Source organism: Dendrobium catenatum, unplaced genomic scaffold, assembly GCF_001605985.2.
Source record: "Dendrobium catenatum unplaced genomic scaffold, ASM160598v2 fragScaff_scaffold_1220, whole genome shotgun sequence".
NCBI classification, from domain to species: Eukaryota; Viridiplantae; Streptophyta; class Magnoliopsida; order Asparagales; family Orchidaceae; genus Dendrobium; species Dendrobium catenatum.
The window spans coordinates 3,922,249-3,936,275 of record NW_021319682.1 but is presented as its reverse complement, the minus strand read 5'-3'; the positions used below and the strand labels follow the sequence as shown (position 1 = coordinate 3,936,275).

General features: G+C 38.2%; 1 protein-coding gene across 1 annotated transcript; it reads left to right on the top strand.

The window, feature by feature from the left end:
* The first annotated feature begins 555 nt into the window (after positions 1-555).
* LOC110110070 (dual-specificity RNA methyltransferase RlmN) lies at positions 556-13,379 on the top strand. The gene is made up of 9 exons (XM_020841374.2): positions 556-826; positions 912-970; positions 8,475-8,577; positions 8,886-8,983; positions 9,149-9,279; positions 9,373-9,481; positions 10,364-10,555; positions 10,642-10,778; positions 12,895-13,379. The coding sequence occupies exons 1-9, from the start codon at positions 688-690 to the stop codon at positions 13,169-13,171; spliced, it is 1,245 nt and encodes a 414-aa protein (XP_020697033.2). The 5' UTR covers positions 556-687; the 3' UTR covers positions 13,172-13,379.
* Positions 13,380-14,027: the final 648 nt, after the last annotated feature.

Sequence of the window (14,027 nt, the reverse complement as noted above, 5' to 3'; positions counted from 1 at the left end):
AAAAAAAAGTTTCCATAAAAAAATTAAATTTTTTTAATATTTTATTAAAAAACTTAAAAATATTTTGCATCACCAAAAAAATGTAAACTACTTTTACATTTTTTAAAAGGAAAGTTAGGGGCATAACCCAATTCATTAATAAAAAATTGAATATATAAGTATAAAAATTTGCGGAAAAAAAAAAAAGAATTGAAGCCACAGCCACAAAAAATGAGCCATGATAAAAAAAAGATGTAAAATTAATATTATAATTTTTAATAAAAAAGTAAAATAATTTTGCATTTTCAGTAGAAAATATAAAGTTAATTTTTATTTATGCTCTTTTTAAATTAAGTTTAAAGTATGCCTCCTTTTCTTAATAATATTTAACATCCGTTTTTTTTCTAATTTGCGTCCAAAGGCTTTGACAAAATTGGTATAAAAATATAAAAATATATAAGGACAATTTTATTGGCGTTCACTCATTTTTATTTTTTATTTATCATTTATTTCCTATTTTTATGCCTAATATTTATTTTCTTTAATATGCAGAAAAAACAACAGCCAAGCGGGCTGCTACGATTCTCCGTTCTTGGTCTCGATGACTCAATCCGGTTCGACCGCGCGCCGACCGCCGGAGGGCATCTCGACAAACGAACTGATTAAAGATTAGCCTCCTCCCACGCTCTGTGCCTTGATTTCTTCCCCATGGCGATTCCACGATGTTCTTCTTCTCTCTCATCTATGTCTTTTTTTTGTTGGCATCCTCGTCTCTCATCCCCCCGGCAAACCTTCACTAGTGATTGTCGACGGCTGATAAGCGCCTCTGCAATCTCTTCGGAATCAGGTGAGGCTTCTTGATCTCCCGCTCCTTCTTAACCTAAGGCAAGTTAACTGTAACCTGAACCTTTAAATGAATGCTTTACTCTTAGTAGGCAGTCTTACAAGCTCAAGAACCATGCTTAAAGACATGAGCCTCGGTGAACTTGAAGTAAGCATTCTGTTCTTTTATTAATTGCTTGCTTCTGTTTTCTTTGCTCTACTCCATGTGCTGCTTGCTACTCAGTGAAGTCTTGTTTCGCTGTTATAGTTAAGATACAAAATTTTCCGTGTTTTTTTCTTGGAAATCTCCCAGTTTTTTTGGGCCAATGGAATTTGATGTTAGGAGTAGCCCCGAAACCTAATTTTTTCCCCGCCTGACATATGATCCATACAATACTGTGGGATGATTTTGATTTTCATTTCATAATCTGTTACTGTGATTATGGGAGTTTTATACTTATAGTGATCGTCATCATCGTCATTAACATATTCCCAACTATTTGCAGCAGGCTTGATGAATACCCCTACTCCATCCATTCTTGTTGAGTTTTCTGGTGATAGCATGTTGATTGTATTAAGAATTTGTTATCCTTAGGGGCTGTTTGGTAGAACGTAGGATTTCATTTAAGTAGGATTTCGTAAATCCTACAAATCCCAGATTTACTAAATCTTGAGGGGTTAAATCCTGAAAACTGTTTGGTAACATTTATGATAAATCCAATTAAATCCTGTGTGACTGTTTGGCTATAAAGCAGGATTTATCCAAGGAACTCTTATTCTAGCGCCTGGATTTCGTAAATCCCGCAAAATACAGGATTTCCGAAATCCCGGATTTCGCTCGAATTGGCTACTCAGTAAAGTCTTGTTTCGCCGTTTTAGTTCAGATACAAAATTTTCCGTTATTTTTTCTTGGAAATCTCCCAGTTTTTTGGGCCAATGGAATTTGATGTTAGGTGTAGCCCCGAAACCTAATTTTTCCCCCGCCTGACATATGATCCATACAATACAGTGGGATGATTTTGATTTTCATTTCATAATATGTTACTGTGATTATGGGAGTTTTATACTTATAATGATCGTCATCATCGTCATTAACATTATCACAACTATTTGCAGCAGGCTTGATGAATGCCCCTACTCCATCCATTCTTGTTGAGTTTTCTGGTGATAGCATGTTGATTGTATTAACAATTTGTTATCCTTGTAGCATTGTCAAGTGAAAATTTTTATAACTTGTAGTAAGAGGAGAAGCGTGTAACCTGAAGGAATTAAAAATTGCAAGCTTTAAGATTCTTAAAAGAACATTTTGTTGTTATGAATATTTTCCATGTCCTTGAAGGTTTGTAAAAATAAATGTTTTTTGGATAACTTATCAAAATTTTGCTCGTTAAATAAAGGGCAGATCCAAACTTCAAAAGAAAAGAGAGCATGGTGTGAAAAGTACATAAAAGTTGGTATATCAATTTATTCAGACTTGTTGATAAGGTTTTTATAACTTCCCTTTTAAATTTCAGAAAAATTATAATACTGACTTTTGACTTGGATTTGGAAACCCCTAGATCTTGAGTACCAATGTATAATGTCATTCTTACCTTAAAGAGCTTTATTTGCGTCGACTAAGACAAAAATCGAAGGAACAAACATTACAGTCTTTAATTCATTCACTTTTAATTGGCAGCATTGTTTATTATAATTTCATGTTTTTTAAAGAAGTTTCCATTCACACATTATGACAGATAATATAGATTTTGTAGTTTTCCATTATAAGATGCATAATGGAATAGCCCAATTAGGAAAACAAGTTACAATTAAAATAAATTAAAACGGCAACAAAGCAGCAATCCAGTAAAAACTAGAAAATCCATGAATACGATTTTTGAAAGAAAATTTTCTTGCCCATAGTGAGCGTGTTTTTGGAGAGTGCTCTAATACTAGTAGTTTTTTTAAATTTAAAATGTTCTCTTATGCAGATAGAAGAGAACATTTAAATTTTAGAAGCACAAGTGGTTGCTTTGGAACTAGAAGAGATGTTGTAGCATTGGATAGGAAGCACCATGATTGAGTCTCAAATGAAATTTTATGATGCTGGGCCAGCCTTTGACTAGCCTTGCTCTTCGCCTACCATTTTTTTGTATTGCTTTTAGGGTAGATATATTGTATTAATTGATGAAGGTGGAAGGAAAATACCAAGATACAATTGATCCTCTATTCGAGAAGAGGATCTATCTCTCCCAATTTTCTAGACGCCGCTAGAGCCCAAGAACGCCAAGCATCAAAACAGAAATCAGCAAGAATCCTCATGGAAAAACCCTAACCCTAGTGCAAAACCTAATTTAAAGCAAACACAATAATCCCCCCTCCGAAAAACTAAATAGCCCTTAGTTTGCCTTAGCCACCCCCTCCTTTTCCTCCAAGATTTATACCAAGGGGTGGGACCTTGGTCCGCCTTGAATAAAATTGAGCCGACCCCTTGCCTAGGGTCGACTGGATCAGTCCAACATGGACTGGTCTAACAATACCCCCTTCCCAAAGAATCACCTTGTCCTCAAGGTGAAAGGACGGGAACTGATGCTTCACTCTCTCATATGGCTCTCATGTGATGTCGTAGTTCGGTAGGCTCTTCCATTTAATCAGAACCTCCTTAGTTCCTTCTTCTCCCTGGCGACCCTCATAAACTCTAGTGGTTCTAATAACACCGCCAAATCCTCTGTCAGTGTCATTGGTAACTCAGAACTAGTTGCATGATTCTCAATTGCTCTTCTCAATTGTGACACATGGAACATGAGATGTATAATTGTTGTTCATGGTAATCTCAGTCGATATGCTACCTCTCCAATCCTCTCCAATATCTCATATGGCCCGAAGTACCTTGGGCTTGGGGTAAGCTTCTCATTCCTCCTATTGGCGATTGCCCTCTATCTGTAAGGCTGTAGCTTAAGAACACCCTCTCCCCTACGTCAAACTAGATGTCCTTCATATACTCATCAGTCTGTTTCTTCATAATCTTCTATGCCCTCAACAGATGCCTCTTCAATTTTTCTAACACCCTATCCCTCTCCTCTAAGTATTCTCTATTTATGAAATTGAAGTGCTACTATGCCCAAAATGTACCAGGTGAGATGGATCTCATCCGTACAACACTTTGAATGGGTTCATCTAAGAAGCAAAATGATACGAAGTTTTGTATCAGTACTCTGCCCATGCTGACCACTTGGCCCAAAGTCAAGGTGTTTTCAACACAAAACATCGTAGGTATGTCTCCAATCTCCTGTTTACCACCTCTGTCTGCCCATTTGTTTGATGGTGGTAAACGTTGCTCTTCAGTATTGTCCCTGGCAGTCTGAATAACTCCCTTAAAAAATGGTTAAGGAACACCTTGTCCCTGTCAGATAATATAAACTCTGATATCCCATGCAGTTTGACAACATCCATGATGAAAGTTGATGCCATTGTCACTGTCGTGTAAGAAATTTGTAGGGGAATGAAATGAACATACTTACTCAGTATGTCTATTGCCACTAGAATCACTGTGAACCCTTCATATTGGGATAACCCATCTATAAAATCCATGGAAATGTCCTCCCACACCCGATCTGGTAGAGCTAAGGGCTGCAATAATCTTTCTGGAGCCTTGGCCATGTACTTGTTCCTCTGACAGATCTCACAACTGGCTATCAACTCCACATCTTTTTGAATATTCATCCAATATAACTCTGTGTCGAGTCTCCTGTAAGTCTTCTGCACCCCAAAATGACCTCCAACAGAACTCCCATGGAACTCCTGTAACATGTGTGAAATATGGACTGATGTTCTAGGCATCACAAATCTCCCCTGGCATAGAAGCCTCCCCCCTTCTAGAGAATAGGCCTGGTGGCTACTCCCATCATTCCATAAATCTATAATAACCCTCCCCAGCTCCTCATTCTATGCGCTCTCCTCCTTAATGGCCCGCCAATTCAACATCAGAGGTATCGATATGACCATCTCCTATAGCTCCCCAACATATATGGATAAGGCATCCACCCTCTTGTTATCTATCCCGGGCCTATGCTGAATTTCAAAGTCATATCTCAGTAACTTTGAAAATCACCTATGGTGCTCCTCTGTCACCATCTTCTGCTCCAACAGGTACTTCAAGCTCTGCTAGTCCGTCCTGATAATAAAATGTCGACCAAACAAGTAAGGTTGCCACTTCTGGATGGCTAGCACAATAGCCATCTACTCTCTCTCATAGACTGATTTAAGCCTAGCTCTAGCTGTCAACACCTAGCTGAAGTAAGTAATGGGTCGGTGGATCAGCAAGAGTACTACTCCCAATCCATACCTTGAGGCATCCATATCCATTACAAAAATCTGAGTGAAATTTATTAGGGCCAAGACCGGTACGGTGGTCATGGCCTTCTTCAACCTCTCAAAAGCTGTCGTGCTTGCTCCCCCCACAAGAAACTTTTCTTCTTCAATTGTTCTGTCAGTGGCCAGGCGATGATGCTATATCTCCTCACAAACCTCCTATAGTAGTCCGTCAGCCTTAGGAATCGTCTCAACCTCAACTCCCTAATGTTCTTTGGAAGTTGCCATCTCAGCATGCCTCAATCTTTGCCTGATCGGCGGCCACACCCTCTTGAGATACTACATGTCTCAAATATTCCACCTTGGCCTATGCAAAGCAACATTTCTTCAAATTGGCCCTCAGATGTTGCTCCTATAACACCTCTAGGATCGTCCTCAAATACTCTCAATGTTCTTCATCTAACCTGTTGTACGCCAGGATATCATCAAGCACAAATCTCCTGAGATAGGATCGGAACAACTTGTTCATGAGGGACGGGAAGGTGGCTGGGGCATTAGTGAGGCCAAAATGCATCACCAGGAACTCATAATATCCCCCATTCGTTCTGAAAGAAGACTTAAGTACATCCTCCCTTTTCAATCGGATTTGATGGTACCCTGACTTCAAAAGTTCAAATCTATCTTGGTGAAGATGACTGGTCCACTCAGCTCATCTATCACTGGGATGAGAAATTTATCTAGCACAATTTCCTTATTCACAGCTCTGTAGTCCATGCAAAATCTTCAGCTCCCATCCTTTTTCTTAGCCAGTAGCATTTGACTAGAAAAATAGCTCACATTAATCTTGGTAATCCTTGTCTCCAGCATTTCTCTGATCAATTTCTCAATTTCATTCTTCTGAAATTGAGGGTAATATTATGGCCTTACATTGATGGGTGACACCCCTTCCCTTAGGGTGATAGCATGCTCCTGCTCCCTAAGTGTTGGCAATTCTTGAGTTGGTTGAAAGACCTCACTGCCGAATCAATGGTTGTACTGAAGGAGGAATGTCTCCACTCTCCAATATGATCCCCTTTAGCCTCTATAGCTCTACTAAGAAATCTTCCCCCACCTCATGTATGCTCATCACCATGATTTTAAGTGACACCATGACTTTGAATAACCTCGCATCTCTCCTTATCACTACACTTCTACCCTCCACCATCAGCTCCATCATCAATGCTCCCTAGTTGACCTTGGTATTTTCGAAGGTCTGCATCCACTTCATCCCCAGGATGACATTAGTGCTCCCTAACTCCAATGGGAGAAAATCCTCCCTCACCTGAATCCCCTGTATGGTCAACATTATTCCCCTACATATCCCCCGGCCTATCTCCATCTTCCATGTATCTATCATCACTTCATAACACCTTGTATCCACCAATGCCACCCCAAATTTGTCCACGCTCCACTGTCAATCAATATCACCACCTCTCTGTCTATTATTTCCCCCTTCACTTTCATGGTATGACTCGGAGTGAATCCTACCACAAAGTTGAGGGAGACCTCTTCCACGTCTAGATGCAGCTTGTCATCCTCTACCCTTATCTCACTCCCACCTGCCTCCTCAATTTTCTAGTCATCACAAACGGTGACAACCTGAAGAGTCCGGTCCCTGCGCTTGTGCCCTAGAGTATACTTCTCATCACATCGGAAGCATAACCCTTTCAGCCTCTTCTCATGCATTTCCTTTTTAGTCAACCTTTTGAAGTTTCCCCCACCTCCTCTTCCTACAGGCTTCTCCCTTGGGGTCTCACGAAGTTTGCCCAGTGTCGAACCCTTAGGTGCTAAAAGAGTGGTAGTCATCCAGTATGAGCCACCTGAAGTATCGCCTATGGCTCCCTTCTCCTGGTGCTTCTGATCCTCAACCGACTGAGCTAACTCGATAGCTTTTCCCAAGTCACAAGATCTCATGACTCTCATTGCTGCTTGTATATCTGATTTAAGCCCCTTCATGAAATTCTTCTCTAGAAAAGTCTCAGACAATCGATCTAGTCAACTCGCCAAGTACTCAAATCTCTCATGATATTCTTCCACTGAGCCTTCTTGTATTAGGGCAAAGAACTTCTCATAGAAGTCCCCTCCCTTGCTGGTTCGGAAACGTTTCAGTAAGCACTCTTTGAATTCCCTTCAACTTCGTATGGGCCGTCTGATGTCTCTTATAGGTACCAAGCCAACACCTTTACTTTCAAACATAGGCTAACTGCAATCAATTTCTCCTCTTCCGTCAACCCATATATGGCAAAGTATCTCTCTACCTTATAAATCCACCCATGTGCATCTTCCCCTTCAAAGATGGGCACCTTCAGTTTCTGAACCTTCGGGTCTCCCGCATCTCCCCTGAATCCTCCATAATTTCCCCTTCGCCAAGTGGATGGCCATACCCAAGTGTCCCCATCCTCCCTTCCGCATTCATGCCCAAACCCTTCTTCTATTTCCCCCCTTCTTCTATCAAAATTAGCACCTCTCCAACCATAATCCTCCCTTTTTTCCCAATCAGCACCCCTTTGCTCATCTCCCGCATATCCACGCTTCTCCCCATACCTATCACCTCTCTACTCCCTTTGAAAAGGCTCCAGATGGGGCCTTCTCCCCTCTCCCACTACAATCTCCACATCATTATCATCCCTACGAATTTCAGAATTTGTATTTCTCCCTATCAGCCCTCTTGCCTCTGATACCGCCATTTGGTTTTGATGATTCCAAATTTTCTTCACCATCTCCTAAAGATCCGAGAACTTGCATTCTATGGAGGAAATTCTATCCTCCACCGTGGCTTTGATTTGACACATCTGCCCCTCAAGTTGTTCTTCGAATGCATCCACCTCCTTGGTCTTCATCGATACCTAGATTTTTGTTAGACTCAAAAATTTGGATCTTGATCCTAAAAAACAGCGAAAAAAACATTTAAATAGATGAAATGGAGTATGCATTCAATTTAGTGGTGATATACCACCAGATAATAAATTGCAAGCATTCTGTCAAAACATTTAAATATAAATTCTCTGGCAAATTAAGACAAAAGAGAGAGAGAGAGTAATCTTTAGGTTTTTCATCTATTGAAATATTTGACTATATTCATCAGGTCTTTGGTCTAAACCTCCACCTCCTTTACAAATTTGTCATTGCATTTCAGTTGATTTCCAGGCTTCATAAAATTGAAATGGTGAGCGGCACGTGAGTGGAAAGCCAATTGCAAAAAGTATATGTTAGAGTTCCTAAATTTGTAGAATATAGAGCAGCCAATGCACTGTATTTAATTATACTTGTACTTTTAGTAAACTGTGATTCATTCTTCAATGTAACTACGATGCTTACTAACTTGAAATTGCATTGTTGAGCAGAAATGGGTCCAATCAAATGGGTTTAGGCCGGCACAGGCATTAATGCTGTGGAAGTGCCTTTATGGGAACAGTTGCTGGGCACAATGTCCTGATGAATTAACAGGTCTGTATGCATGTTGTTCTCTTGATGAAATAGTTGCTGGGGCCTCTTATCAATTATCAAACACTCCCAGAAGCAAGCACAGTTGTCATCTTATTGATGATATTCATGCATGAAATTGTAATTGAAAAATTACTAATTCTCTTTAGCATTTTGCAGCACTAATAAATCATCTTCTTATATCTTTTGTGCATTTAACCACTGATGAGAGATGGCATCTTCCTGCTTTGAATCTCTATTTACTTGAGTTATATTTTCTCTATGTAGTAAGACATGGAAGAAATGCATTGCGATAATAGTCATCATTGCAGGTTTAAATAAAGATTTCAAAAGAATGTTGACTGAGAATACTGATATGAAGCCATTATCAGTGAAAGATGTTCTTACAGCCTCAGACGGAACTCACAAGGTACCTTATTCTGTCTTTAATCGTTTGATGTTATTGCACTTTTGTTCTTAATTGTTCTGTGAAATTTCGATGTGTAGCTTGGCCATGTGGAACAGAAATTTCATTTCCAGTGCACTAATGTTTTCAGGACATTTGATTAATATTTGAACTCGCAGGAGCTTGCAGATATTATTCACTTTGGATGATGGATTGGTGATAGAAACGGTAGTGATTCCTTGCAGCAGGGGAAGGACTACTGTTTGTGTTTCAAGTCAAGTTGGATGTGCCATGAATTGCCAATTCTGTTATACTGGAAGGTAAATCTTTAGTTGTGTTAGTACTGCCTAGGCTTTTCAGCAATTGGTTTGCTCGTGCTAAACAAATGCTAATTGGTGAATGCTATTGTTTAGGATGGGTTTGAGAAGGCATTTGAGAACCGCTGAAATAGTTGAACAAGCCATTTTTGCAAGAAGGTTGTTTTCAACTAAATTTGGATCTATCACAAATGTTGTATTCATGGTGAGCACCTTTGTTCTATTTTGCAAGTTTTTATATCTCTGGATATGATGGCCTTTGCCTTTGTAAACTAAAATCTGCTTAAATTATCTGTGTTTCTACATTTTGATTTTTCTTAAAGTGAATCTACCAATTTTGCTGGAAAAAAAGATTTTCAATTTTGTGATCAGAGCCAGTAATATATGCAGATTAGGGGTGTAAATTCGGGTCAACGGGTCGGATTCAGGTCAAACCCAACTTAAATCGACCTTAAACGGGTAAACCCGAACCCGACCCGTTTTTTACAAACAGGTTAGGTTTTTCAACCTAGACCTGACCTGTGCGGGTTCCCGGGTTGACCCAACCCAACCCGTGAACCGTTTAAAAACAGGTTGAAATCTTGAACCCGAACCCGACCTGTATGGCAAACGGGTTGACCCGAACCCGGATTTTTTCCGGTCGGGTTCGGGTCGGGTCAAATTTTGACGCCCCTAATGCAGATATGGTTGTGTGCCTTATTTTAACCTCTATTCATTCAGCTTTGTCTTGACCTGATGGGCACTAGGTTGAGTGATTTAAACCTGAATATTCTCTATTTCTTCTAAGTTGAGTTTTCTTGTTGTTTGTCATGTTGTAAACTCTGACCCTTCATCTATTGGTTTAGGGAATGGGTGAACCTCTTCATAATATAGATAACGTTATTAAAGCTGCAGCTATTATGGTTGATGAGCAAGGTCTTCATTTTAGTCCTCGTAAAGTAACTGTTTCAACCAGTGGACTTGTTCATTCATTCAGCTTTGTCTTGACCTGAGGATACTAGGTTGAGTGATTTAAAGCCTGAATATAAGTTGAGTTTTCTTGTTGTTTGTCATGTTGTAAACTCTGACCCTTCATCTATTGGTTTAGGGAATGGGTGAACCTCTTCATAATATAGATAACGTTATTAAAGCTGCAGCTATTATGGTTGATGAGCAAGGTCTTCATTTTAGTCCTCGTAAAGTAACTGTTTCAACCAGTGGACTTGTTCCTCAGTTGAAGCGCTTCCTCAAGGAGTCTAATTGTGCATTAGCTGTTAGTCTCAATGCCACAACCGACGAGGTATGCTACCTTTTTTTTTTTTTCAAGTGTCAGTTTCTACAGAAGGTTTCCTGCTAAATAGTTTATATATTTGTTTAATTGTGCAGGTTAGAAATTGGATAATGCCTATTAATCGTAAATATAATCTCAGTCTACTTCTTGAGACTTTAAGAGAGGGGATCCGCTTCAAACATAAATACAAAGTTCTATTTGAGTATGTTATGCTTGAAGGAGTGAATGACAGGTCAGACTCATTTCTACTACAACAACAACAATCCTTTATCCCACTATGTCGGGTCGGCTACATGAATTTCTTTTTTCCATTGTGTCCTATTAAGAGTTAAATTCTCATCTAAATCTAATAAGGAAATGTCAATTTCTAATATTTTCTAACCAAGACTTTTTAGGTCTACCTCTACCATTATTAATATAAGTCAAATCTAATACATCTACTTTCCTAAACGGGTCATCGGAAGGCCGTCATTTTATGTGACCAAACCATCTAAGGCGACTCTCTCTAATCTTATTTTCCACTAGAGCAACTCCAACCTTTTCACGTATATGTTCATTTTGTATCTTGTCTCTAAGAGTAAAGCCACTCTTCCACTTGAGCATCCTCATCTCTGCAACACTTAATTTAATATTATGGTTCTACTTTAATGACTAACATTTTGCACCATAAAGCATTGCAAGTTTCACTATCTTATAGACTCATTTCTAATATCATCAAAATGATCATTCTTTATCTTTGAAAGGCTTTCTATAGTAAATTCATATGAGAATTCATAGATTAATACTTCAATTGCTGGCATCTTATTTTTACCAGTTATATATTAAGTATACTCTGTATGGTTCAACATTTTGGTGGTACGCCCTACTTTTATTACTTTTAATCGTTCATCGTATGCTCTCAGCTGTAGTATTTAACAGTATCCTGAAAATAATTGTACAGGAAGTATGATTTGTACCGCCAAGGAAAACCCCAATATACTGTTCTTGTTGTTACTGGATGATACTGATATTAATGTTCTGCATTCATTTCTCATTTTGTAGATTATAATTGTCTAGTCTCTATAATATGCCAACACTTTTCTTTAATATTGGTATTATCAATCTTTCTTTGCCTATTATTATTGTAAAGAGCTGTTAAAAACGAGGATCTGAGAGGGAAAAACTTAAATTTTATTAAGCAATCTACTCCCTATTTATAGATCTATACAAGGTGTATCGATAAGGAAACAAATAACTCTTATAATAACATGAATATAATTATTCCTAAATTAATGGGAGGAATTAATGCAATTCATGTAGTCTTCCCACGGATTACTGTTCACAGCCGTGGATATCTTTGGGATCGTAAGGTTGAGATTTAACAAGAGCTATATTTAATTTTAAGTTTAGTTAAAGTTAAATCCACTTGGGCAACTTGTAACCATGCTTCACACTACGCTTATTCTTTTGCCCTCCTTGCTCTGCAGCATTAATTCTGGCTCCGTTCTTGCCTGGTTCTTCTTATTCTTCTTTGCGCATTAATTCATCTTCAATTGATGCATTCTCCCAAGCTTTCTAAATGAATAAAAAATATCTTAGGATGTCCTCATATATTTTGTATAAAAATAGAGAAATTATTCAGTGCGGACGCCGAACATCATCCGGAGACCAATCAGAATGAGCCACGTCGGTACCGCGGCTCGGTACTGCTTGGTACCGCGCTCAATATTGCTGACGTGGCACAGAATAATTTCTCATCAAAAATGACATTATTTTGATTTTGCATGTCAGGGATTCTCTCTCAATATAACTAAACTATTTGACATTCATAAATTTATTTTCTATCATGATTATTCTGGTGAATTTATAATAGATTAATTATATTTGTCTAATAATTTAATTGTATTTGTTTGATAGCTTAGTTGTATTTGTCTAATGATTTAGTTCAATTAAGGGATAACATATTACACATGTGGATTATCTCTCAATATAACTAAACTATCAAACATTCATAATTTATTTTCTATAATGATTATACTGTTGAATGTCTAATACATTAGTCATATTTGTAGTTGTATTTGTCTAATGGTTTAGTTCAATTAAGAGAGAATATATTACACATGAAATTAAAGATATATATCATAAAATAATCTATTATAATATAAAATGTATCGAATAGTCAGTGTACAATTAGCTGTTTTAGCGTTATTAAATTCAGATTTAGATTATCTCACCTTCATTTTTAATCAATTGGATGCATCCAACTTCTTAACTAAAAGCTTTTTCATTATTTCATATTCTGCCTTTTACTTAGTCATTTATTTGTTTCTTTGCGTTCCATTATAACTATCACCTTTCTTTTGCAACAGTATTGAGGACGCTAGGAGGCTCATTGAACTAGTTCGTGACATCCCTTGTAAGATCAACCTCATCTCTTTCAATCCTCACCGTGGATCTATGTTCAAACCCACAAGAGAGGAGGAGATGATTGAGTTCCGCAATGTCTTGGCAGAAGCTGGGTGTGTTGTCTTCTTGAGGCTCAGCAGAGGGGATGATCAGATGGCTGCTTGTGGACAACTTGGTGAGCCAGGTGAAGTTCAACCACCTCTACTTCGTGTACCCCTTCGCTTTCAGACGGCTTTATGACATTTTAGGTTTGTTCTGTATTAGAGATTATTGTCGTCATTATTGTTCTTTAGTTTCTATAAATTATATCTACTTCTTTCAAAGTAGAGTAGCATTGGATTTAATGAACAATTCGGTACTCATTTATAATGTTTTTGTTTGTTTGGATAGAAATTGTTTATAATTTGATATTTTAATGACCTGAAGTGAAAATGGACTAATTCAGTTAGTCTTGCTTAGGAATATACTTGCTTGTTTTTTTTTTTTTTTTAACATTTAGGTCAATTAAGACATACTCATACACACATCACATACACAAGATTCGAACTCAAGATTTCTTGGTAGCCTAAGCTCCCAACCAACAAATCAAGATGAGCTGTGTGTTATACTCATTTTATGGTAATATTATTAGGTGCAGACACCAAAAGTCATCCAGACCCTAATAAAAATGCGTCACGTCACCCCTACTGGGTACCGTGGCTCGGTATTGCTCGGTACTGCTCGGTATTAAATGACGTGGCCGCACTTGATTGACCTCTGGACGGTAAGTTGTGGCTTATGTCCGCACAGAATAATCTCTCCATTTTATGAGCCTATAACATTTGACTAACTGCCTAGCTCAAAACCTCATTTATCTGTACTGTGGGATCGGCATGATAGCGTTCCTTTCACATGCTTGGACGAGCCCTTATTTCTAATTTCTTTGAAGCGGGCAACATCGGCCATTTATGGGCTAAATTCGAGGCGTTGTGTATGTTGTATTTCGAGTATGGGGTTTTATATTTTAAAGTGTTTGATTGAAAGTAAAATAAACTCAAAATAAAAATTTGAGGAATCATAAATTTTCCTATTGGTTCAAAAACATATCGCGGAAGCA